Here is a 27,189-nt window from a genome sequence, read left to right on the forward strand (position 1 = left end):
GGAGTTGAGCCTCAGGAGATAATCCATAGAAGGGTGTAGCAGGTGGATCATCTCCTGAACAACAGCGATAACAAGGGACTATCTTAAACTGAAAACATCAAGGAGAACTTCAGCTCAAAGCTGAAGTTTCCTCAATGTTTCCCCTTTATGTTTCCAGCACAAATGAAAGATAGCCAGTCTGTTGGAGAGCAATGTGGATGGGCAGGACCATGTGGATGCGACAGCCCGTCCTTTAAAAGTTAGGTCTCTCCAAGCATCTTGTACGGGACAGTAAAAGAAAACCAATGAAAACACTCTTAATACGATCCTGATTATCTCTGGTACCAATCAGGCCTTCCATGTGCGTCCACGCACAGTTGTTTTCTTTGGACGTGCCACAGACTTTTATTGTGCTGGGATGAAACACAAGCCCTGCGCTCAGCATTGGGTCCCTGATGTGAACCATAACATTGAACCTCATAAAACCCCTCTCATGTACTGCATGCCACATCATTCTGTCCTTGTTCATTCCCCCTCAGGCGAATGACGATGATGACTATGAGTACAGGATTACGATGGGGTAATATAACCTCTGGAGACATCTGTTGAGCATGTCCATGATCTGGACCACTCCAGCGAATTCCCGCCGGTCTCAGCCCCTCGGGGAGACTCGGGGGAGAGGGTTTGCGTGGATCTTCTGACAACGAGCCGACACGGCCGCCAGGGGACCGGGGGAGAGCCAGGGGTCTGGGGGGAAGCCAGTAGCGCGTTACGGAGCCGGGAACGAACAGAGAGCAGGGGCCCGCCCGAGGGACCCCTGCGTATATGAGGAGAAACTTTACTGCTCTACACTGATTGTGACAATTGCTTCTTTCAAGTTGCTTCTGTCAGAGTGCGAGAGAGACAGGGGGAGGGAGAAAGAGAGATAGAGAGAGGGGGGGTTGGGAGAGAGTGAGAGACCAAAGAATCGCAGCCTTGAGGTGAGGCAGAGAGGAGAGATGTATTAGTGTGTGGCAGACTTGGTTAGCTTCATGTAATTTTCAATTTAGTCCACTTATTGGTTTTATTCTTTGGCGTGTCATTCTGGACATTGTTAACAACATTTGACACATCATCTTGTTTTAAGACCCAGGATCCCTGAAGTTGTAATGCGTTATATATACACTCCATCTTGTCTACTGAGGACTCTGTTCCACACTAGTTCCAACCAGAGTCATCATCTTAATAGTATTGCAATAATGTAATAATGATGTGGTTAAGTTAGATGTTGGTGATTAACATGTGGAGAATGACCTGATCGCAGATCACTCGACATTACTTCATGACCTTAGACCCCGCAATGTCATACTTTCCTCAGGGGAATACCGGCAAACAAAGAACCTCTGGAGCTCGGGGAGTGGTGCTGTCATTATGTCAGTAAATTAGCTGTCTAGCTAGCCTGCTAGCGGGGCATATGTCACCAAGTAGCCAGCACAAATCCTGCATTTTTTTGTTTGTTGACATGCACCCGCACAAATAAAGGGCCACCCGGGGTCAATCGCTAAACAGTCCATTAACAAAACAAGGAAGGGGGTGTGAGAGGAGAGAGAGATATAGGCACAGAGAGAACAAGAGTGAGTCTTAGACAGAGGGAGAACACAAGAGCGCGACATAGAGAGAGAGTCTATTTTGCTAATGAGAGTGTTTTGCACTGTTTTGCACTGACTCTTTCCCAGAAAACATATGAGACAAGAAAAAAGTGTAGGAGCAAAGAGAGAGAGAGAAGAGAGAAGAGAGAGAACAATACAGGGAGAGGGAGAGGGAGAGAGAGTGAGAACAAGAGAGACAGAGAGGGAGAGAGAGAGAGAGAGAGACGGAGACAGCGAGAGAGAGCAAAGCCTGAAAGTAAAGTTGGATAGCAGTAGAAGGAGATGGAGGACTGGAAACAGTTTAGAGAAGAGAGCATTAGGGATGTAGTGTGTGTGTGTGCGTGCGTACGTATGTGAGTGTGTGTGTCAGAGGGGATGTTTGGTTGTAGTTTTCTCTTCCACTAGGCAAGCCAAAAAATGGGTTGCATTTGTTTCAGAATTTTCATCTGGCTCCACAGTTACAGTCTTTAACACCACTACTTCAGCATTACAGCATCACACACATTTTTGGGTGTTTCTAGCAAAGTTCGTAAAGGTAATAGGGTCTTATTCTGAGACGATTCGGCTTCAAGTTGAAGACACACACACACACACACACACACACACACACACACACACACACACACACACACACACACACACACACACACACACACACACACACACACACACACACACACACACACTATGATTTTGAAACTCTTGATTTTTGTGAATTACAGCTTTCAATTCCGATGGATTCCCTGAATTATCATGAAGAGTAAAACAACGAGTCAGGCTGTCTCACTGTCAAACATTACAAGACATGGCCTATAAAGTACTGTGTCAACTCCTGCTGTGGTTTACACATTTAACCACGCCATATATGTTGTCCTCCAGAAGATACACGGTCGGTACGGACAGTAGGAGTTTTCAAAAAAACTGTGGAATGTATAGAATTTCCCACAGACCATTTTGCTACAGACCATAACCTTGATCTTCTGTAGCATGCCATTGTGGATAAGGAGATGAACCGTCCATCATAAATTACTTACACGGAACATGGAAAGGTTTCTGAGATCGTAAAACTGTCGTAAAACAATGAAGAACAGAGAAATGGCAGTGAGCGGGTGATTATACCTCGTTTTCATAACAAGATTTAGTTGCCGTGTAAGATCTGGTGAGTTGTTCTATCATGAAGTAGTTCAACGGAAGCATGGAAAGAATAATTACAGGAGAAGCAGGCAGAGCACAAAGAGAAAACAATTTAAAGGGAATGAAAGTCTGGAATTTGGGTCAGGGGTTTAATACAAAGTGAAATATGGAAAAACCTCCCCAGCCCACTACCTTCCACACCGCCTCCACCTCCTCCTCCTCCTCCTTTTTTTACCAGATTTACCAGACAGCAGTAACACCTCCATCACAAGGCAAGTTGCAAACACTCTCGACAAGCACACAACTACACAGGGAAGTTCGAACAAGCGCCTGAAATAAACCCACATAAAGTGTGGGATATTGAATGGAGGGTGTGTGGTGACGCCACTGTATACACACACACACACACACACACACACATACACACGCATGCTTCTTCCAGCTGAAAACTGTTTTTTTTTTGCAATAGAGCAACGTTGACTGCTATTGAAATTATGACCGAGTGCTTGAGTGTGTGTGCATACGTATGTACATGCGTGTGTTTACACGTTGTTGTCATTACACAATAAGAACACATTCTACTTTTCAGGTAAACGTTGCTATATCCCTTTTCCCTCCCTCGCTTTCTTTCCTCCCTCCCTACCTACCTCCGTCCGTCCGTCCCTCCGTCCGTCCGTCCGTCCCTCCCTCGCTCCCTCCCTCCCTCCCCTTAAAGCTGAGCTGTGGTTTCAAGGTCTGACTGGCCCACGGTCCTGAGAGACTGTCTGGTTGACTGAAGCAGCCCACCCATGTGCTAACCATCTGAATCAAGTCATGTTACAGTTACCAATGGACAAACTCACCAAAGAACACAAAAACTCTGTTTTTGTGTTCTTGTTGAAAGACAAAGCAAGTTTATATACACACATATATATATACTGTATATATAAAGACACACACACATACGTATACATATATATACATATATATATGCACACACATATATAAACATATATATAAAAGTATGTATATACACCTATATATACACACACATACATATATATACACATACACACACACATATATATACACCCACGCACAAATATACACACACACACACACACACACACACACACACACACACACATATATTTAAAACATGTATATACGCACACACATATATATATTTATATATAATAATTATTTTAATTAATTAAATAAATAATAAATTCAACCCACTTAGCTCAGGGGTGCCCAGGCAGCATATCAAACTGAATTGTAACCCTAACCCTACTGTACCAGAACCTCCTACTCCTACCAACAAACTCCTCGTATTAGGGAGTTATTCCGCACTGATATGGTAAATTCTGAACTGAATCTGCAGAGATCCTCCTCAATCCCTGGGCTCTGTGAGCGTACAGCGGAATGAACCTTCAGGAAAGAATGGGACATACCTTTTAGATTAAAATAAGACTGCACCAGATGCCTTTCAGCACCTTGACAGTCCAGTCAGGCCGCAGTATTTTACAAAACATTAACAACCGTGTCAGCTGACCGTCCCCATCCTAGGCATTCCACCACACCCCAACAACTATACCATGTTCACAGAACTGCTGAAAAGGTCAGCCAGGCAACACATATCAAGAGGATGCCAGACTGAGTACATCCCCGGGCTGTCGGAAACATCCAGCGATCTACTGGAAGCCTACCACAGGGCATACCACGAGGACCCTTTCTCCTCCACCACCATGGAACACGGAGAGATCCTGTTGAACACAGTCAGGGATGATCGAAGGCAAGTCTGGAAGGAGCTGATAGAAAACACCAACATAACCAATAACAGCAGGAAGGCATGGGCCACAATCCACCTTCTCGGTGAAGATAATACCACACCGCCCACGCCCACAACAGTCACAGCAAACTCAGTTGCAGCACAGCTGGTGGCTAACGGTCGCTGCCAAAACCGGCGCAGACCCACAGGAGAATACCGCCGGCGGTACCAGACTGCCAACAACCAGCCAGCGCTCTCACCAAGCCCTTCGACCTAGAAGGACTCGAAGAATGAGCATGAAAAAAAAGGGCAAATTTACTGGTCGCACATGCGCAATAAGATGGAAAATTCGGTCGCACACTCTCAAATTTTGGTCGCAGTCTGGAGCCCTGTTTCATAGACCTCACTGCTGCCTACGACACTGTCCAGCACAGCACCATGATCAGGAAACTCTTTGACATGACTGGTGACCTTGACCTGTGCCAAGTCATCAAAAGCCTCCTCAACAACAGGCGCTTCTTCGTTCAACTAAACGATAAGAAGAGCAAATGGAAAGCCCAAAAGAACGGCCTACCACAAGGAAGCGTAATGGCTCCCCTCCTCTTCAACATCTACACCAACGACCAACCCCTCCCCCCACAATGCTGCCCTTTCATCTATGCTGACGACCTCTGCATCACCACCCAACAGGAGAGCATCCAGGAGATCGAGCATGTCCTGGAAAGCACCCTCCAAGAGATGACAACCTACTACAATAACAACCACCTGAAACCACCCAACCCATCAAAAACCCAACTATGCAGCTTCCATCTTAAAAATCAAGGTGCAGGTAAAGAAATGAGCATCTCATCGGATGGCAACAAACTCTCAAACCACTCCCACCCCGTGTACCTCAGAGTCACACTCGTCAGGACACTCTCTTTCAAAACCCACCTCCAGAACACCAAAGCCAAGGTCAACACACGCAACAACATCCTGCGCAAACTGGTAAAATCAAGGTGGGGCGCTGATCCGTCAACCATCCGTGCAACTGCCCTAGCCCTGTGCTTCTCCACAGCCGACTACGCGTGCTCAAGCTGGAGCCGCACTCATCACACCAAACTGGTTGACACAGCCCTCAACGACACCTGCCGCATTATCACGGGATGCATAAAGACAACGCCAGTTCCATGCCTCTACGCCCTCGCAGCTGGCATTGCCCCCCCCCCACATCAGACGATCCATCATTGCCCAAGACGAGCGGAGAGCACAGGAGACCGATACCAGGCACCCCCTGCACGGACACACAGCACCTCTACCCCGACTGAAATCCAGAGCCAGCTTCCTGCATACAGTCCCACCTCTCCTGACAACAACCAAAGAAACAGCAAGGACCAACATCTGGAAAGATGAATGGAACCAGCTCTACGTACCTACGAGTCCATGACGGGATGGAGAGAGGAATCACCCCTACGGAATGCCTCGCCAGCGGGCACAACCATGGCTAACCTGGAAGACTCTCAACAGACTATGAGTGGAGCAGGGGAGGTGAAAATCACTTTTGAAAGCATGGAGCTACCAGCCAGAAGACACATGCAGCTGTGGAGCAGTACAGACAATGTCCCACCTCCCAGTGCAGCCCCCAGGACCTGGCTGAACCGACCCCATCGGCTGTGACCTGCGCCAGACACTGGCAGAAAGACATCTGAGATTGCAATGGACTCAAAGAAGAAGCTGACCATCGACACACATGTACTCAGAGAGGAATTTCCACTGAGATATATGTGGGTGTACAAGAAAAAAGAAAGACAGTCATTCTGGGTACACTGACAAGTGAATTTGAAATGTGATGAAATACCAGAGCATGTAGCTTGGTTGTGTGTGCGTGTGTGCGATGTGACTCCTTGCGTGGGTTACAGACTGTTACTGGAGCGCGTCTCTGATCACAGATTATGGACTCAGACCCCCCACCCCCCTCGCTCGCTCATTCATTCATTCACTCGCACAAGTGAAGTGTAATTGTGGATTTGAGTTGGTTCGTTCTGTCTGGCAATGGGATCGAGAGGAAAATCGACATAGTAAAATGTTTAGAGGAATTACTCTTCTCCTTAATTCTGGAAACAGGATTTACGTAAATATTAAGCAGAAGATAACCGAGTTATAACGATAAAAGCAAAACCTTTTTGCTTGTCCAAGATGTTTGTGTGACATAACGGATACATATACCACATTTAGTAACCGTGTATCCACATTGTATTTAACTGCCTACAAGAACACTAAATAAGAATTACAGGAACAAGACAGTGTTGTGTTTCACTTGTGCGATACTGGCTCCCGAGGTTTGTGTCGGAGGGATTAACAGGAGCACAACACACGAGAGGGTGGTGCAGAAAACTGAATCCATGTCAGGATACGAGTCAACAAAAGCCTCTACTGATGCCTCCAAAATGTTCTGGTTATCCATTCTGTCCTGAGGTTTAATACCTGTGCACACACACACACTCCACCCAAAACGCTCCGTATGTGTTTTCATAGGTAGCCATGTGTTTGTCGATGTATATATATGTGTAAGTGTGTACATTCACTGAGAGGTGAAGGTCAGAATTCTGGGAAACCTCTGCACCTCGTCTCGGCTTTGTAGCCCTTAGGGAGAAACAATGGTTCACATTAAACACAGAAACACACTCTCAGCTATAATATCTTGCATTGACGGCAACAACACTAGGGAGACACAAGGGATTCTGGGTAAAAGGAAACCGAATCGAATTATTGTTTAAGTCCAGTGTGCAGTGTTGAGGTCTGAGAGAAGGTGACATGTGAAAAGACAGACTAATGATATTACCAACTCGATATGATCGCATGTGAGTGTTAAAAGGTCAGTGTGTGCGTGTGCATGCCTGCCTGCCTGTGTGTGTGCTTGTGTGCCTGTGTGCACGTATGAGCGCTTGTGCGTGGCTCACTCAACAGGGCAGTATTTAGAATAAAAGTTTTGCAGGCTAGCAAATGATGAGGGGTGGGAGCCATGCAGGGTCTTTGGTTTCAAACAGAGCCAGCTCCCAGGGGCCCCGGGGCCTGGTCAAAGGGCCCATCCCTGGTGAGCCATATAAGGGCCCCGATCCCCAATCCATCGTCACTGAACCGGACACGACAGAGCTGGGTTGGCGATTCCAGTCCTGGTCCTGCTCAGAGCAGTAAGCATGCCTCAGTGTTTGTTCATTCATGTAGAGGTGTGTTTAAACAACCTCAAAGTTTAGTCAGAGCATTATCAGTGATAAAGATTCATAAACAACTCGCAAAGTAAGTAACTAACTGATAGTCACGTCAATCGTCTTCATACAATTTGCACTATGAGGAAAAAATAAACACACAAAGCTACACAAAACACCATGTTATGCAGTCAGTTGCGAGACGTTTTTGTTGGCAGGCTAACGTTGATTAGCATGCCTATCAATTACCAAGACTTCCTGTTTGCTTTGACCACAACTTAATCCTTAATGTAGCAGCATAGTAGCAGCAGCAGCTTTTACAGATGCTCAGAATATATGGAAAGATGTGTGTTTGGCAGATTAAACTATTTTCTTTGTCATGTATGCCGTTTCGCAAAAGTGGCAATCAACAGTGTCGCACTGGCTCCATTTGCTCTTGAAAAATAAATTAAATGTCAGAACATATAACCTTTGAGGGGTTCCTATTTAAACATGGCTCTATTTGACCCTTGTGCAACAAGATTGCCCTTCTAAAAATACATTAATCCTCATTACTACAGAAGACGTCACTGGTTAATTTGTCCGCCCTCCCTTCGCACGTTTGAATTTGTACTGAGAGTCGCAGCGGCCATTAGGCCTACTTCAGCCCCACAGAAGATGGAAGATGTTAGTGGCTAAACAGCAAACAGCGAGCTTAAGATCATCAGCGTGGCTCGTGAGTCTCAGAGCGCCGCCTGGCCGTTGTTGAAACTGGCACCGCGGACGATGCGAAGAAGTCAAACACAAACTCAGGTTAGTGTTAGAGAGCGGCGTGGCAAATGTGAATCTGTCCCCTTAAGGGTCTGACGATTCTTAGAATTAGTGCTGGATTGCCTCGTGCTAGCTCTTTGTGTGCATAATGACATTATGGTGGACCAAAACGGATTAGACACACGAGTTAAGAGAGAACTTTCGAGGGAATGGAGCAAAAAAAACAAGTTGCCTCCATCGGTGCCGACGTGACATCGATAGCGATCTGGTTATCGGAGCGGCGCTATACATTAACCGAGTAACGGAAGGATATCTGACACCAGCGTTTCGCTGAAATCTAGTGGGACACACTGACTAAAATAGAGATCAAATTGGAGTTTCTAACAGCGGTGGAATGTATTGCATATGGAGTGAGGAGAACACGCAGATGAGCAGAGACCAACACACTCAGACAGAATCAGTATGGAGGGAATCTGTTCTGTGTTAAACTCATTGTTCACATCCTCAAGTATGGCGCAGACAAGGGCGAAGGGAGACGGAGAGGGGGAGAGAGTGAAGGAGAAAATAAAGTTACGATAATTCTATGATTTCTTTGGGGATGGGGAGTGGAGAGAAAAGCAGAATTCTTAAACAGAGCTGACAGTCTGGGTGCAGCGTTATTATTATATTCAAACAGAGAGAAAACTCTGATTTTAGAAACAGGGGCAAAGGCCCCGGGTTTCAGGGGCTACAGCGCTCCACACTGGGCAATTACTGGAGGAACAAAAGCCCCTCCCCTCCGCGCCTCTCTTTCTCTCCGGGAAGCCCGCTTTCACAGGATTAAACCGAGAAGACCGTGTATTCAGAAGACCATCCCGGCTCTCGCCTCGTGTTAGGAGTCCCACCTCATATTGATCCGGTGCGCTGCTAGGCTGCGCAACACGTGTCAGTATGCTCCGTTTGTATTGTTTTTGTGTCATCTAAAGTTTGTCTAACCCTTCGCGTCTGTTAAATTGTCTTCACATGAATCACAACATGAATGTCGCACTTTGTGGGCCTTATCCATCGATGCAACTTCAGGTAGTACACCGGAGTTGCAACAAAATGGAAACGCTGGAAGTCTCCCAGACTTTTCGTTACAACAGAGAGACCCTGTTGGAGTTAGGTTCAAAGTGGGCCCCACGGACAACAGCCAGCCTTGATCGCACTATCCTGGTAAAAGTGCCGGCGGAGCTGATTAAGACTGAAAGAAGAAGAAAGAAACGCGGAAGAAGAGGTGGCATCCGAAATTGACTAAAGAGGAGATTTAATCGGCCACCCCTTCCATCTATCATCTTGAGCAATCTGCGCACATTGACCAACAAAATGGATGCGCTACGGACATACACCAGGTACTGCAACAAATACCGCGAAGCATCCTTGCTTTGAAATTTGGCTTCAACCATCATTGCTTGACACTCTCTTTGAAATATCCGGATTCACACTTGTTCGAGCAGACAGGGAGGCAAACTCAGGAAAAACTAAAGGTGGTTAACGATCTATGGTGCCGAGCTTACAGTCAAATGTAAAATCTAACGTAGAGATTCTTGACATGATGTTAAGACCCTTTTACTTGCCAAGGTAATTTGGATGTATTCTGCTGTTTGTTGTATACTCGCCGCCCAGCGGTAAAGTGGCACAAGCAGCACACACTATTTCTGACTGTGTGCATGACATTCAACTCCAGTACCCAGAGGCGCCGGCAATCGTGCTTTGAGACCTAAACCAATGCAATCTTGAGACTGTTTTACCTGACAAATGTTTTGTTTATATAAAAGAGGCATATGTGTCTAAGTGTGAGCCACCAGTAATAAACTTGGATCATAACGTTGTGCACATGATTACAGTTTACAAAACAAAACTCAAAAGAAATAAACTAGTAAAAAGTTTATCAGGAAATGATCAAATGGAAGTTGGGAACAGCTGAAAGCCTGCTTTGATTTGACAGACTGGGAAATCTTTCATGATGATTCACTTGATGAGATGACTGTTGTTATAAATTATCACATCAACTTTTGTGTTCAACTAGTTGTCCCTAATAAGGAGGTTAAAATCTACCCTAACAATAAATCATATGTGACAAAGGACATTAAGTACATAATAAACACAAGGAAAGCTGCCTTTAGAAATAAGGACATTACATCACTTAAAGAAACAGAAAAGGAACTCTAAACCAGATTGAAGGATGCAAAACTAACACAAAACTAGAGAATCCCTTTAAAGCAAACATTCCCAAGAGAGTGTGGGGTATTATGAAATCCATGACTAGTATATCCAGTCCGGCCAAACCCATCTCTACTGATAATGAGATTTCCTTTGCCAATTTTTAAATTTGATTTAAAACATTCTTTTCCAGATTTGAGACAAATAATTACTTAAACAATGGCACAGATATCCTCAGAACCATTACACACTTTTCAATAAACAAACCCAAAGAAAGCAGTGAGCCAGATTAATGCAGTACTTTTCTTGTGAAGGATTTTGCCTCTCAACTGACCCACTATGAAAGAGCAAGTTGATCCATACCAATTTGCTTACAAGAAGGGCTGTGGAAAAGAATATGCTGTCATCACACTGGTCCATCTCATAGCAAAACACCTGGATAAACCTAAGAACTATGCCTAAGACCTAAATTTCGCCTTGAATATCTCCAGCGAGGGGAAGATCAAAAATGAATCACCCAACGTGCAACTTTGTTGAACCCTCCGCAGCGGTCTTGAGCGTTAAGCGACCTGTTATTCATCGACCTGGTCGCTGATTACACATTGCTTGTCTGGATTTAGAAAAGATGCTGGCACGGACAAACCTGTACACTTTCAACGCCATGAAACAATGTCACACATACAGTCTGATCCATCTAACCCGGGCGCATAACCGTCCCTACGATAACAAAACAGTTAAACTCTGTTTCTATGGCTACGTGTGCATTGTGCAGTGTGCAGTGTTTGTGTGTGTGTCTGGATGGCTCTGGGTTACAGGTGGTTTCTGACACGGGTGTCTGATCTGAGATTAAGGACTAAAGGTACGGCCACACTGAACGCCTTACGCGCGTAAGATTACGCGCATGAAGCTGCTTTCACACCACCGCGCGGCAACTCGCCACCTCCATTCATTTCAATGAGGGAAGGGCGGCAGAGGGGAGGCAATTACAAAAGCGGCTGTAGACCAGGAAGTGGTTGCCGCCCATGTGAATGCGCACAGATTTCCGCTCAGCTTTCCCTGTGTTGAAACTTTCGGCGGCAGCAGCAGCAGCAGCCGCTTTTGAAAACGCCTGGCCCTTCACACCGCCGCGCTGAACCATCCGGCAGCGAGGCGGTTATATAGGCGGTTGCCGCGCGGTGGTGTGCAAGCACCAGGGTCGGCTCGGGCCCGGGCTCTGGCGGAGATTCTAAACTCTAGTGCATGACATCTGGGTGAGTTTCACTACCTCCTCATCGTTTCAGCACACACTGAAACGATGACTTGGTCGTCCTTCTGTGCGTCCTCGGCTTCGTCTCTCTGCCAGTGACATCAGGTCAAGCTCAACACTGATTGGCTATCACGGCTAAGCGTCACGCGTAGAAGTGTAAAAAGTTAAATTTTTGGACCTCCACGCGTTGGTGCGTGGGCCGCGTAGGTGTGTTGGGCTCGTTATTTAGGTGCGTAAAACGCGTCAAGCTGCTTTGACACCACCGCGCGGCAACTCGCCGCCTCCATTCATTTCAATGAGGGAAGGGCGGCAGGGGGAGGCGGTTACAAAAGAAGTGGTTGTAGACCAGGAAGCGGTTGCCGCCCACGTGAACGCGCACAGATTTTGCCCTACCGCTAAGCTTTCCCCGTGTTGAAACTTTCGGCGGCAGCCGCCCTGCGATTATAAGGGCGGTTGCAGCGTGGTGGTGTGCAAGCACCTTAAAGCGCCTAATGCGCTGTTTTAGCGTGTGTTACGCGCCTAAACCAATGGTTCCCTATGCAAAAATGCAGATTTTCTCTAACGCGTGTAACGCGTTCAGTGTGGCCGTACCTTAAAAGCCCCGGTCACTCCCTCGCATACTTAATAAGGACTGAATGTCTCTCACCCCCCCCCACCCCCGAAGGAAACAGGGGTTGGTGGCGGGAGGGGGGAAGGAAAAAAGAGAGCATCACACACAGGCCAACGTGTTAATGGTATTACACTCTCCCCCCAGTAACCCCCTCCCGCTGCTCACCCTAGCATCCCCACTACCCCCCGACTGAATACTGTTTTCCTTTCATTGCCCCCCCCTCCCTCACTTCCTGCTCCCTGAATTTGAAGTAAGTGCGGCATTGGAGCCGGGGGGCTGACCAGACATTTTTTACCCCCTCAGACCTCTGTTTGTTCTGGCTCTGTCCAAACATCTCCGAGTCGGAGGAGGGCAGAGGAAGGGGGGAGAGGGGGGTGGAAATACTATGTGGAATATTAACTGACAGATTTGTCACCACACCGACCAACTATTGAAATGGAAAAAAGATTTATAATATATAATAACAGGGGGGAAATCTGAAAACAGCAACATTAGCGTTTGTTCTCGCAACCAACCTTGCTCCTTTCGAAAACTAGAAAAAAAAAAGCACTCTTGGGTTGTAACTAGCCCTCATCTGTCTCCCCCCAGCCTTTCTGGTTTGGCCGTACACGCCCGCTCCGTCCGGGGTCACTTGTGTGTGTGTGTGTGTGTATGTGTGTTTTCTGCTCTTGGGGAAGCCACAGTGTTCAAAGGCAGAGCTCAACTCCTCAGCTGTGGTCTAAAGGCCTGCCTGTGGCCACTCTGAAGAACCCTGCGTCTGAAGAAATTCATAGAAACAACAATTGCCATCGGGACTACTGTCAACAACCCTCACCTCCTCGGGAGAGGGAGAGAGAGAGAGAGAGAGAGAGAGAGAGAAAGTGACGGGTGGGGAGAGGAGTGTAATCAAAAGCTCTGTGTGTGTGTGTGTGTGTGTGTGTGTGTGTGTGTGTGTGTGTGTGTGTGTGTCATCATTAGCCGACCTTGTCTCCCTGACAACTGCCAACTTGCGTTGCGGCATAACGCGATTGCCGGTGACACTCATGATTGCCGGCGCTGACACCCACGTCAGGGCCATTCCAGTGAAAGCCCACTATGTGTTTGGGCCTGGGACAGGCCCGTTACCAGCTCAGGTGCTCACTAGCCCAGCCCCTAAGTTACAGAATCCCCTAGGTATTGGCCTCAACCGAAACGCAAAGGGGGAAAGCACATTTGATTCTTATTTATTTTTTCCAGGTCAAATTGGGGAAGAAAATGGTTCACATGCAGAGGCATAGCGTTGGAACATGAACCGTTAAAAAAGATAATAGTGAATCTACGGTGATTCTATTGTGAGCCAAATGTTTGATCACTAAGTGGACAGAGAAGTTCAGATGTGCGTTTAACATTACGGGAATACTCAATAAAGTAATCTTTGACAGAAATACTTTGAAGTGGAAACCCGCAACTTCTCCAGATGTTTTGAATCTGGTTTAATCATTGCGCAATCATTGCGCACTGTAAATATTTTCAGGTTAGGCTCATAACCGCCTATGAAACATTTAAATTTCCATTCGATGACGTGCAGATACATTTCTGTTAACCGCAAAGATTATTAACATTATTTTTCCCATCCGTCTCAACCTTTGATAAATGTCCCAATATTTACTATGATAGTAGCCTCTTATTATAGTATTTTTGCCATTTATTATATTTATCATAATTGTGTTTTGCCTAAAGTGTGGTAGTTTATCATAGTTTCTCAACGAATGAACGATAATTAATGCCATTATTAATGGTCCGATGTCTGCTTTGTGGATAAGAACGAAACAAGATGTGCCCAACGGTAATACAGGAAGACAGGTTAAGAGTGGGATGTAGGAAGCAGATGTTTGACTATAAAACCAATACGTACGGCAAAACGGGCTGAGAGCGAGTGCGCACGTACAGTGCACGTGGACCCAGCATGATCGTGTGCACGTGCATCTATGTTAAATCCAAATGTGGCCACATGGAAAAGTGTGAATCGGTGTGTATCTGCGTGTGCATGTGTGCGTGCGCTAGTGCATAGAGTACGTGTCTGATGTCCACACTCTGCCAGTATTTGGGTTTAACCTTCCCTGAGCACTGCATAAAGCATTGCAATGGGCCCTACAATATCATGGGAACACCGCCTCCCTTACTATTCATCTCCCATGAACTACACACTCAGACTTCCATATACCTCTAATCCAATCACACCGGGTCGAGAAAATCAAACAAAGACGAAAATATATATTTTCTTCGTAAGGACTTAATTATTTGATCCCATGTGCCATTTGGATAATAAAAATAGGCGTTGATCTTGTTATTGTTTGTTTGGAATAACAATACACCAACCCACTAACCCTTGACATTCATGTTCGCATATTCGATGACCTCTTTTCGGCACCGCATCAGTACCTCTCCAAACTCCATCCGCTCTGTTTGTTTTACTCTACACCTCGTTGTTTGTATTCCCTGACATTTAGTTACTTAATTAAGCTATTGAAGGGGTGGCACTTGTTTAAGTTTCCCACTGTTGTGACTGTTGCTGTTCCCAAGTTGAATAAACAGTGCTTAAGCGTTACCACATTAATCTCACACATTTTCCCCTCTCCCGGGCAAGTGTAAGCTCACTCTGGAGTCAAACACAAACATGTTGACTCAAACATATTTGCTGGCCAATGTTACCGCTCAGGTTTGCTCAGTGGCTAAGACCAAGCAGAGTCAGGCATTGGTCATAATTTATAGTTACTACGTTTACTGATTTAACTGACTTGGGCACAGAGAGGCACCCTTGGCCAATGGTGCGGCACGAAAACCCATATTCCCCAGATTAGTATATTCTGGTCACTTAATGTCGTAAAGAAGGTCCCTGTTTAATCCAAGTGCCTCTCTGTCCTGGTTTGGGTTGTTCCGGATCAGGGCTGCGGTGTTAGAGTGTGTCGGTTATATACAGAACAGCTTGAGGGGAACAGAAAGAAGACCAGACACTCACGCTGAAGGCCTTCCTGGCAGAAGTGTGGGCAGAGGATCTGAAAATGAACACATGGGGTATATTAATATAATTTATATTGAGTATTCTTTATTCTTTTTTCACAGCCAGTACAATATTTATCCCCTATCTAGCAACAGACTTAACTGACGCTTTAAAAAATTACTTCCTAGAGGAAGCATTTTAGTCTTGGAGACTAAAACAAGTCTTCCCCTGCCATACATTTTTATGAAATAATCTTCTAGATCTTTGCATCCCACGACCAGTTCACCGAGAAACTCTCTTACCGAACTTGACGAAGAGCACACCAGTGGTGGACACCGAGCCCTGGCTGTTGGTGGCCACACACTGAAAGTAGCCTGTGTCGGTGGTGTCCAGGTTACGGATGCGCAGGCGTGAGCCGTACGTGGTGGGCCGGTAGGAGATTCGCCGCGGCTCTTGCACCACCGGCGCGTCGTTCTTCAGCCAGCGCACGGCCGGCAGCGGGTCGCCCGACACGCGGCAGAACAGCTCAGCCATGTGGCCCGGCGACGTGGTGATGTTGTTCATGGGCGCATCCAGCTGGATGTACTCTGGGGGGAGAGAGAGAGAGAGAGAGAGAGAGAGAGAGAGAGAGAGAGAGAGAGAGAGAGAGAGAGGTCAATTTAATTTATGTAGCACATTTCATGCACAAGGCAGACTCAATGTGCTTCACATAAAAACAAGTCAGACAATAAAATAAAAGATTTCAAAAGGGAAAATATGCATGATGACATTTAACAACTGGATTTAAAATAATCATTAAAAGATGTTAAAACAGGATTCAAAAGAACGCATGAAAGACATTTGAATAAAAAATAAGTGCATTATGGTTCAGAAGAAAGGGAGAGGGAGAGGGAGAGAGAAATAAATTGGGAGACAGAGAGGGAGGAATTTATTAATTTATTTAACCATCGATATGTTCTTAAAAAATCCATAACGTCAACCCAAGCGAGTTAAAAGGTGGGATCGGCTTCCTATGCAATGGTGAAAACAATCAAATGCATGAATCAGATACATGTAACAAATGTGAACCAGCCTGAATATCCTTGTATAATGGTTTCAAGGTTCTGTGCTTGGCTGGTCTCTCACCTGCCGTTAGCATGCCATGTTGGGTTATGTGTACTGTGTGTCCCACATGTGTGTCCGCGAGACGCATAGACCTGCATATACATCCTCACATTTACACATACACACACACACACACACACACACACACACACACACACACACACACACACACGCACACACACACACACACACGCACACACGCACACACACACACACACACACACGCACACACGCACGCACGCACGCACGCACGCACGCACGCACGCACGCACGCACTGTTTTACAGCGGTGGGTGACTAACAAGTGTGGACAATATGACACGACTCCTCCCCGCTTCCTCCAAAAAAAGTAATCCCATAATTACTCCACACCTGTCTACCGAATACAGTTTATCTTCTAGCCGCCCTTGTGGACGCGTTTGTTTTGTACTTCAGGCATTCTTTCACAGCTCAAGGTCAGTTGATAAGCTCAAACAAGTTCCTTTTGGCCAAAGCTCCAGAAATAAAAGACAAATCATTCCCTAGCAAAGGCACGCACACACCCACACACATGCAAACGTTTCGCACCAAGCCTTTGTTCACCACCATATCCACAAACCTCTCACATCCCTCTGTTAATGTACCCTACGTCACCAGCCCTCCCTTGCTCGCCATCCATAACAACAGCCTCCTCAATCTTCCCTTTGACATTCCATGGGGGTGTTTGAGGGGGCCGGGGCGTCTAAAGGAAGGAAAAATGTTTGTTCCACCTGACCTACTCCTCCAAGACTCCCAGTCATCACCTTCTATAAAAACACTGAGCCCCTCCACAAGAATATATACAAGCCTACCGAAATAGTACCAGATAGAGGGAGTGAGAGAGAGGGAGACATGTGAAAACCTACTGAAATAGAACTGGACAGAGAGAGTGAGAGAGAGTGAGAGGAAATAGAACTGGACAGAGAGAGTGAGAGAGAGTGAGAGAATGTAACATAGTGAGAGCACAATAATAAATTTACAACAGGTAGAGTTAAACGGTAAATAACGGGCCAGTCTAATTTGTTTTGCTCAAAGTTTGCTCTGCACATTTAGCTGCTTTTGATACAATGTATAGTTGGACGGACCACAGATTTGTTAACATTTAACGTAAACATTGCTCTCAGTCAACTATTATAATTCATTGGGCACAGAAATAAGAAGAGAGAGTTTCCGAGAGGCTCTGAGAGTGGCAAACAAAGCAATAACTGAATTATTCAAACCTCAAAGCAGAACCGATTTTGGGGGGAGACGGAAGAAAACAACATAGGATAAAACTGAGGAAAGAGGAGCCTGACAGGAAAGAGATGAGAAGAACATAGAGTAGAGGAGAAGATGCCAATAGAGAGAGGATTGAGGGCAGTGTGGAGCGGTGAGGTGAACAACTTGGAGACAAGGTAGGCCGGTGTCCCCCCCAAACATGGACAACAAAGACATTCTGTTTGCCTAATTGTCTCGTGTGGAGTGGAGGCATCTGGCACATCAGGGCCGCAGTGAAACTCCACCCCTCCGCCGCGCGCCAACGCTCTTATTGTGGTGGACAACTCAATGGTTCCCTGTCATCACCTGGCTTATTCTGTCAGTGAGTGCGTAGTCACTGTCACCATGCTCACAGGGCTGAGCTAAACTAATTGTGGCACGCACACACACACACACACACACACACACACACACACACACACACACACACACACACACACACACACACACACACACACACACACACACACACACACACACACACACAAATGTATGATAGGGAACTCACGCTTTCTCAGACAGAGAGCGTGAGCAGCACCAAGTTACTGGTGATTCACATTAGTGAGGATGTCTCCTGGACAACCAACACCACATCACTGGCCAAGAAGTCCCAGGCACCATCGAGAGCACCCTGACCAGCTGCATCACTGTGTGTATGGGAGCTGCACTGCATCCAACCTTAAGACCCTGCAGTGCACAGTGAATGCTGCTGGTCGGATCATCGGCGTCCCACCCTCCCTCCTGGACATCTATGGAACCCGCCTCACCCGCAAAGCAACCAGCATTATGGGTGACCCCAGCCCCCCCTGCCACCTGGGAGACGGTACCGCAGCGTCCGTGCCGGCTCCACCATACTGGGAAACAATTTTTTCTATTTCTATTTGTCTTGTACATTTGTTGGAATTGACAATAAAACTGAATTTGAACTCAAAAAAATAAAAACAAAATACATAGTGTGTTTTAATGAAGTAGAGAGTAGAGATCCAAGATCCCTTCGTTAAACCCTTTTGACGCAGTGTTCTCTTCATATAACATCAAATACACATGCAGCAGGATTTAGATCTCGAAACCTGATGTTGGACACAGCTAACTAAACATACTTTTAGACATTGTGATTGACTTTATTGTAGCCATGCCAGCTATGGTTAAAGGAGAGAGAGAGAGAGAGAGAGAGAGAGAGAGAGAGAGAGAGAGAGAGAGAGAGAGAGAGAGAGATGGAGAGAGAAGCATTATTTATCATTCGCTGATGTCGCTCCAATAAAAATTAGTTCCTTTCCCTGTGATCGCTTCCTTATGCTGATTTGTTCTGATAATCAACGTCGAGCTACCTGAATACTATCTCATGCTGGGCCAATTAAGGCTGTCCCTGCCTCAAGACACAAAAAAATGTCACTATCACCAGTCATCCATCAGATAACAAACGCTAGCCTCAATCCTGTACCTAAAATCCCATGCACAAACTTTCTGCTGTTTTGAAGATAAGAATATTCTTTTGTAATTGTTTGCGAATTGTGAGGCCAACCATTGAGAACACGCAAGCCAAATAACATCAACATCATCATCACCTCCATTAGTAACTCCCAAGCCCTCTAGAATCTGTTTCACTCTCTTAGAATGTGTATATTAATTTCACTATGGGCACTAGGTTTCTGTTTTCAACTGTGTGTTTATTGTTTAGTCTTGCCTTTTTCATTCTGCTGAAATCGATCTACGATCTTTCATCATCATCAGCGTGTGTGTTTGTGTGTGTGTGTTCATGTAAGCTTTCCTTACCTTTATTATCACTGGTTCTCTTCCATGAACTGGTAGCATCCACGCTGGGGTCTTGGGGAAAGTCCGACCCTGAGAAAAAGGGCAGAGGGAGCGGTCAGTCAGCCAACATTGCCATGACAACTACATACAGAGGTGGGGTGGTACCATGGACATATTATAGAATGGACACCGGATACCAAAATGGCGCCCATTCATTCCTATTTAAACTGCTCAATGGCGCAGGGCAACATCAAGGAGAGATATGCTTCCGCATCAGGGGAGCCTAGCCACGCCCTAGTTCATGACGTACCGGAAGCAGAAATATTCTTGTTTTTTAGTATTGTTAGCATTGTAGCATCATAAGCGAGAGGTCTGAGCAATCGCAGTCGCATTGTTTACCGACCATGGAAGCATAAGTTAACTTCATAAATATGAAAGATTGCTCCATATAACATATAATACCAACAACATAGTAAAAGTATGTTGGCCTTGAAAACAATACAGTTCAATGTTATTGCTTAAGAAACAGATTCCATCCAACTATTTACGAAAAATGCTATCAGAAATTTCTATAAAAATAAATGGTTACATATCGATCAGCAACGATGTTGGAGTAGCCTACCCACATAAATATTTGTAATAGGCCTACATCAACATTGTTAACTGTCATACATAGCTAAACAAGCGAATGAAAAATGTAATACTAACACAACTGAAATGTTTATGAGGCTATTAACAATATTATAACAATTATACCGTAATGCACCAGTTTTTTGTCTTTGGATCTTTTGAATAAATGGATCAATAAATGGTGAATCGCAATGATCGCAAGCAGAGGAATGTGAGAGTCATTGAGCAGCAGCTGAACCAGTCTAAAAATCCCTTTATCACTAAAACACTTTTAGTGATAAAAAGTCACCACAGTGCCTGAAAACCATCAACGTCATTCATGTTAAGTAAAAGGAAAAACCTTGGACATGAGAAGTTAACGGAGCCGTGCACTAGGGCCCCTCTCGAATGCCGGGCCGGACAACATTTGTTTCACTACGACTCCTTTCAGCTGCCCACCCCTCCTTCTCCAGCAAAAAATAATAACATAAAACCGCTAATAAAACACTTTTGCGTTTTGAAAAGAGAAAACTTTTTTTTTTTTAGTACATGACATAAAGATAATTATGAGCCTTTGATTGATATCCATTCATTTTTTGCGGAGACACATTCCTGGTCCCCACTTGTATTGGAGTGAACGGAGATATCTACTTCTGGGCCCCTTGAATCGAGGGACCCGTCCACAGCCCGCTTAAACAGCTGCAATACCAGGCTTGGCCACTGAGCAGTAGCACTGGTGGATTGCGGAAGTATGCACTGTTCCTGGGGGCTTGGGTGGTACAGAGGGGGGAGGGGGGGAGGGAGGGTGACTTTACTGGAAATTCATTACTAGTGTGGGGAAAACGAGATTCACAAGTATGCTTGTCCTCACTTTGTTTGTATGCAAGTGCACATGTTAAGGGTTAACATTGTAGCCTGGACTTAAATAGACCCCACTTCTATACTTGAGACGGACTGAAAATCCAACCATAGCCACAGCAGTTAAACTCTCACAATGAGCAAGACAAACTGCAGCCTCTCAGGCCTGGGTGCACTTGACGAGGGCATTAAAGAAGCTGTCAAGGGTGTGCAGGGCAGTATAGATGGAAGGCTGTTGAATGTACTGTATTACAGCGAGCTCCACACGGCGCCATGTGGCCATAATGAAACAGTATTAGAAGCTGACGACAGCCCAGCCCTCTGCTTTTCATTAGAGCGGCAGGAGACACGTGCTCCTGCCCGGGGCCATTCACAGATTACTAATGAATGAGACGTCGCAGAAGAGATGAAGTCTGACTACCATGTGGATGTGAAATCTAAAATAAACACAGTATACTATACTTTTTTTGGCACACACACACACACACACACACACACACACACACACACACACACACACACACACACACACACACACACACACACACACACACACACACACACACACACACACACACACACACACACACACACTGTGGTCGCTGATCAGGATGAATCAAAAGTGCTGACAGATATCGAAGGACACTGTGAGCAAACACACATGCATATATACGCACCCACACACAGGCCTAACCATACACACAAGCACGCTGACAAACAGATAGATACAGGCCTAACCCATTTCGGAAGAAAGATCTGGAGACCTTGATTTTAACTTTTTGGTCCAATGATAATGACGAAAGCTGGATTTGATGGATGAAAAGCATTTACTTAAGCAGAAGGAAAGCAAGACATGTCTCAATACAAGACAACGTTTGACTCCACACTAGGGCTGGGCAATAGTCCAATACTGTTGTTCTTAGTACTTGTTTTGTATCATCATGAATTGAAAATGAAAAAGACTCATTCTGATACACGATTGTACAATAAAAAAAAACTATGAGAAGATATGGCCTTGCAAATTATACAAATATGACGTATTAAACTTTAAAATCCTAAATGCAAACACCCTTCCAGGCAGGGAAGCCAGCTTGAGGATCAACAGGCCTGCTTGACACCAGGGGTCGTGCTAATTGGGTAATGATTTGTCATTGGTTGGGTACTGTGGCAAGAGGGCAATGACTGTGTTGTGTGGTCGCGTGTCACAAAATTAACAAGCACCCAGCACCTGTTAGCAAGGCACTCTTGAGGGTAGCCCGCTGGCAACACAAGCCTTCGTCTTTATGAGCAGCATTCAGAAATGCTACCCGCAAATGGCAAGCTTTGTCAGACTACCACTGCCCTATCTAAGTTTGGACCATTTTATCAACATAACAGCCTTATTCAGCCTATCGATTTCAGTAGTTGAACTGCCCCTAACGCAAGGAAAGTATTTTTAAAGGCCTTTCCGTTCAGCCCACAGTCATTTTGGTAGCAAGCTTTTTAACGCGGGCAACGTCAACTTTACCTTGTCATAAAATATGCCAAGTTGACAGTGGCGTAAGCAGGTAATTAAGGGCCCTGTTCAATAATTGTTATGGGCCCTACACCCAACAATATGCAAAATTGCTGGAAACAGATTTTAGGTTTCAATAATAGGTGAAGAAACGCTGAGTTTTTGCAAAAATTTGGGTCTCTCCGCCCCCAAAACAAGTAATCTTACTCCAAACCTGGAAAGTTGGCAGCACTGCTGTTCTCATTTTTCATATAACATCTTAAAATGCATTCTCTGAGTATTACCAGTTCTAGAAACTTCCCCAGGGATGTGAAACCACTGGCAGTTGGTTCCGGGTCGCTAACCGCTTGACAACAGTATTAGTGTTCTTCAATGAGCCAGGTCCCGGGGAGATTCGAGTTTTCCTATGCATTGTAGAAGTTCAGGGGCTTTGAATGGTTTGGTTTACAAGGAGAGGAGGGCGGCGTGTCACACACCGCTAGCTTGGCTAACACACCGCTAGCCAAGTGTAACCAGCTTGGCTAACGTCCCCGTTTTCTAAACAGGGGACGTTGAGATGGGGAAAAGAAAGTGGATAGAAGAATAAAAGAGAGCCAAGTAAGGTATACAATGACAGAGGCTAGATTAGAACATGGGGTCTAATGTCAAAGAAAGCAAAGTAACAGAGAAAAGGTTCAAATTTCTACTCAGTTCTTTGGGTTTGATTCCGAAACTGGAAACAGGAACATCATGAAACCACGACTATCTATTCAAGATCACGATCTTACGTAGTACAGTTAAAGATATTAACGAATTGTTAACCAATTTTATTTTTAACTCTTGATAGTCTCTCTCCCTCTTGATTCTCATACTTGGCACCTTTAATATACCAAAGGAGTACTATCTGGGTGAACATGGTTCATTTGAGATTAGGTTTCTCATGAGAGTGCACAAAGAGAGTGAGTCTCATTAATGTGTTCATAAGGGGACGACAATTGAGAACGATCGCGGCGCATTGTGTCGTTTTTTAATCATGGGTAATTAAGTAATGACGTGTTTCTTTGCAGAACATTATCCAACCATCCTAGTTTGCATGCAAATATTGCGTGCATATATCATCCAGTGTATAGATCATGCATATGTACTGCAGTAGATACTATATTGAAATGTGAGTAGCAACAGTGAATCAAGATTCACGTCCATGTATCACAGCGGCTCCATGTGAGAATCGGTAGGTTGTCACTAAACACGTAGTGCATGTCTCAAGGAGGTCACCTCTTTAAACAGAAGGTTTTATCTCATGAGGCAATTAATCTAATTCAGGGTTGGGCAACTGGCAGCCCGCAAACTCACTCAGTGCAGCCCACAGATAATTTAAAAGTTTTCTTTTTTTATATATTACCGCAACTGAATCTGAAAGGCAAACCCATCCGTCTAGTTTGCTTAGAAGCAAGCTATATCAGTCATGAAAGAGTTCAACTTAAGTCGCCACTGCAAGCAATGGCGGTTCTACACGGGGGCCTACGGGGGCCAGCGCCCCTGTAGACAAGTCCTGGGCCCCCCCGTGCTGATCAAATAAAACAATTATGATTTTACTGATTTTACAGAACTAATGCGATGCATCGTTCTACACGGGTAAATTAGAGCGGCGGAACCAAACAACGTGCTGCTGCTGCTCGGTAAATGAGAGATCAGTGACTACTCTTGGAGAAAGGAGACTCGATTTCTCCTGTTGCAAGAGTCGAAGCTAAGCAAAACGATTTCATTTCATAAGTGACTTGTTGTTCTTGCACATAACCGTGTTACTGTAGTTCCTCACACTGATGATGGAATTAAGTGTGTAAATGACTGGTCTCGATATATTTAGAAACTTAATCATATCTAAGCAAACTCATCGAAGCTGAAGCGAGTATCCAAATGTCAGTATCCTTGCTAGGTCTAGGCTACACAATGTTGTGATGTTAACCAGGTAATTTAATCTGTTTTGGCTGCTGCATTGGGATAACAAATACATTCGAGACAAGAGTAGAATGGTTTATTTGCCCATCTTAAGTAGGGAGGGATGGTTATGCAACGAAATCTTATGCATGCCCCTACGTTTTTTTTTCTTCTAATAGCAGCTATCATGAAATGAGGAAAGAACAGTAGAACAGGGAAGTTTCCTTTGAGCTCTTTAGACTGTGCAAGATTGCTCTAACCCTTCCTGTAAGCTCAGCCTCTTGGGAACACAGTTTCTCCACACTGAAACTGATAAAATAAATGGGAAATGGCACATTATTTTGCACTTCATTGTACCATGGAGTTTTTTCACATTGACACACTGTATGTTGTACCCTGTACTGTATTTTTCATTTTTTATGGCCATACCTCTCTTGCACGTTTGCACAAAACAAATGTTTATATGATTTTCATGATTTAGGCCATAAGCTCCATCAATTTAAGATAGTTTGACAGAAAAATACAGACTGCTGAGGTTATAAACTCATGTACGGATTAAATGTTTGATGATTTTAAAGTAAAATAAAGTTTATAATCTTTCAATATAATTTTTTGCCTTTTTTTTGTGCCCCTCTGGTTAAACACTGGGCCCTCCTTGGCCCCCCTAGTAAAATGTGTCTAGAACCGCCACTGACTGCAACTACTACAACTGCACTAAATATGATGCTAGTTGTTGCACTTAATGTTGGGCCACTGTTTTTTTGTTTTGTGCCATCATTGAGTGATATATGTGAGCCCTTTGCACTGAAAAAAATACTAATCACTCCTGTGGCTTTTGTTGTTTCTCTTAAAACAAACTTCTTGTATTTGTCGTTTAAGAGTGTAGACATGTGAAAAATGCATTTGAGCATGGAAAATTAATTAAAGGGGACCTATTATGCTTTTCGACTTTTATGACCTATAAACGTTGTTATAATGATTGTTAGTCATGTTTAACCATACACAAAAAACGATGTAGATTTTCGGGAAACTCTTCCTCTCATCTGTGCGCTTTCAGCCTTCTCTGTCAACGCTCCGTTTCGTCCTTCTCCGCCCCCTCGCCCCCCTCCTGCCAACCAACTCCGTTGTGATTGGTTACCTTCCTTGGAACGCTCGCGCGGGCAGATTTGACCAGGCATATGGGGGGGTGGCAGGAGTACGTCTACGTAGATGTTTCCCGGAAATGTGAACAAGTGAATCGCAATCGTTGTCCCGAGTGTGTGACAGCCACCCCAGACTCTCAGCAGGGAATACGTTGAAATGCATGCACGTCATTATTTGACGCTTTAGTATGGTTAAACATGACTATCAATCATTATAACAACGTTTATAGGTCATAAAAGTCGAAAAAGCATAATAGGTCCCCTTTAATGTATGTTGGTTCAATAAACATACAGATATATATATATATATATACAAATATTTTGTTCTTATTTAGAACTAGCCCTCTTTATCATGAAATTTGCCGATCCCTGATCTACTTCTATGTGATCAGAATCCTGCAATAATTCAAACCTGAAAAGTCTGGGTTTGAAATCTCGACATTCAATATATTTGGGATGTCGTTATAATGACTACTTGACATTAACCAGGATGGCATTAACAGAGGATGTCTCTGTCATGACAACTTGACATGAACAGAAAATGTACCTCTTTTTGCATTCATGAATTGTTTACATAATAATTATTATATTTGGATGTCCAAGGTTAGAGAGCAATTCATTGTTAATATGGTTATAAATTGATGTTAATAAATAATAAATAAATGGTAATAAATTGGTAAATTCGACTAATTAAAAATGTCTATGGACTAAGTATTTTTGGCCAAATGTTGTGTGACGTACAAGGCGTCACATTAAACTAAGGGAAACATAGAGATTTTGATCTACCTCTTTCTTTCCTGAACCTTGTATGTAACTTTCAAGTTGACTAGGTGGACTAAGTCCATCTTTCATTTGTGCCAGGTTGTGTCAGTGATAGACTCTTTGTAAGCCTGAGAATAAATCATTTACTCATGATGTTGGTGAATTTCAGAGGGGGGTGTATGAAACCAGGGTGAAATGACATGTCTTTGTTTTTGTTGAAACTTCACCAAATACAGATTATCATGAAGTCAGTATATGTTTATGCTATGTTAGGGCTAAACGATTTGAGGAAATAATCTAATTGCGATTATTTCGACCAATATCATTAATACGATTGCTAGTATTTTGTGTTTAATATTTTTTTCCAAAGTTCCTTATGCTCTGTATTATTCACTAAAAAAGCAATAAATCATTACCAAGTATGACCAACACAACAGTGAAGCAATCAATGCATAAACTGCTCTTTCCTTTAGGCCAGGCCTATTATAACATCTTTATTTAACTATTCAATTGTGAAAGAAAAATAAATACAAATATTATTGATCTCCAGTCAGGGTAACAAATCACAAAAAATTAATAACTCCAATGTTAATGTATATGCTATATATCTGTACGTCGCTTTAAGAAAAGTCTGTGTTTTGCGACGCCTATGCAGAGCGAAGCTCAGTCTGCGCCAACATAACTGAGGTGTGGGATGTTGCTGGTTTTGTCGTCATATTTGAGCATGTTAGTTGTTTTGTAGACACTGAAAATGTGTAATGTGCAACTTAAGGTGTGAGAATTAAGGCTGTGAACATGTAGCAGCGCTGTCATTTCAACCTACATTTTGTAAAGGCACATTTTAAGAGTTGTAT

General features: G+C 44.4%; 1 protein-coding gene across 1 annotated transcript in view; it reads right to left on the reverse strand.

The window, feature by feature from the left end:
* ror1 (receptor tyrosine kinase-like orphan receptor 1) overlaps nucleotides 1–27,189 on the reverse strand; it is a 133,530-nt gene that overhangs the window by 17,730 nt on the left and 88,611 nt on the right. The window contains exons 2-4 of the mRNA XM_056604417.1: nucleotides 19,574–19,642; nucleotides 15,725–16,009; nucleotides 15,441–15,477 (exon numbers count right to left, since the gene is read on the reverse strand). Coding sequence (XP_056460392.1) covers nucleotides 15,441–15,477; nucleotides 15,725–16,009; nucleotides 19,574–19,642 — 391 coding nt within the window. The remainder of the gene's footprint in view (nucleotides 1–15,440; nucleotides 15,478–15,724; nucleotides 16,010–19,573; nucleotides 19,643–27,189) is intronic.

Source organism: Gadus chalcogrammus, chromosome 12, assembly GCF_026213295.1.
Source record: "Gadus chalcogrammus isolate NIFS_2021 chromosome 12, NIFS_Gcha_1.0, whole genome shotgun sequence".
NCBI classification, from domain to species: domain Eukaryota; kingdom Metazoa; phylum Chordata; class Actinopteri; order Gadiformes; family Gadidae; genus Gadus; species Gadus chalcogrammus.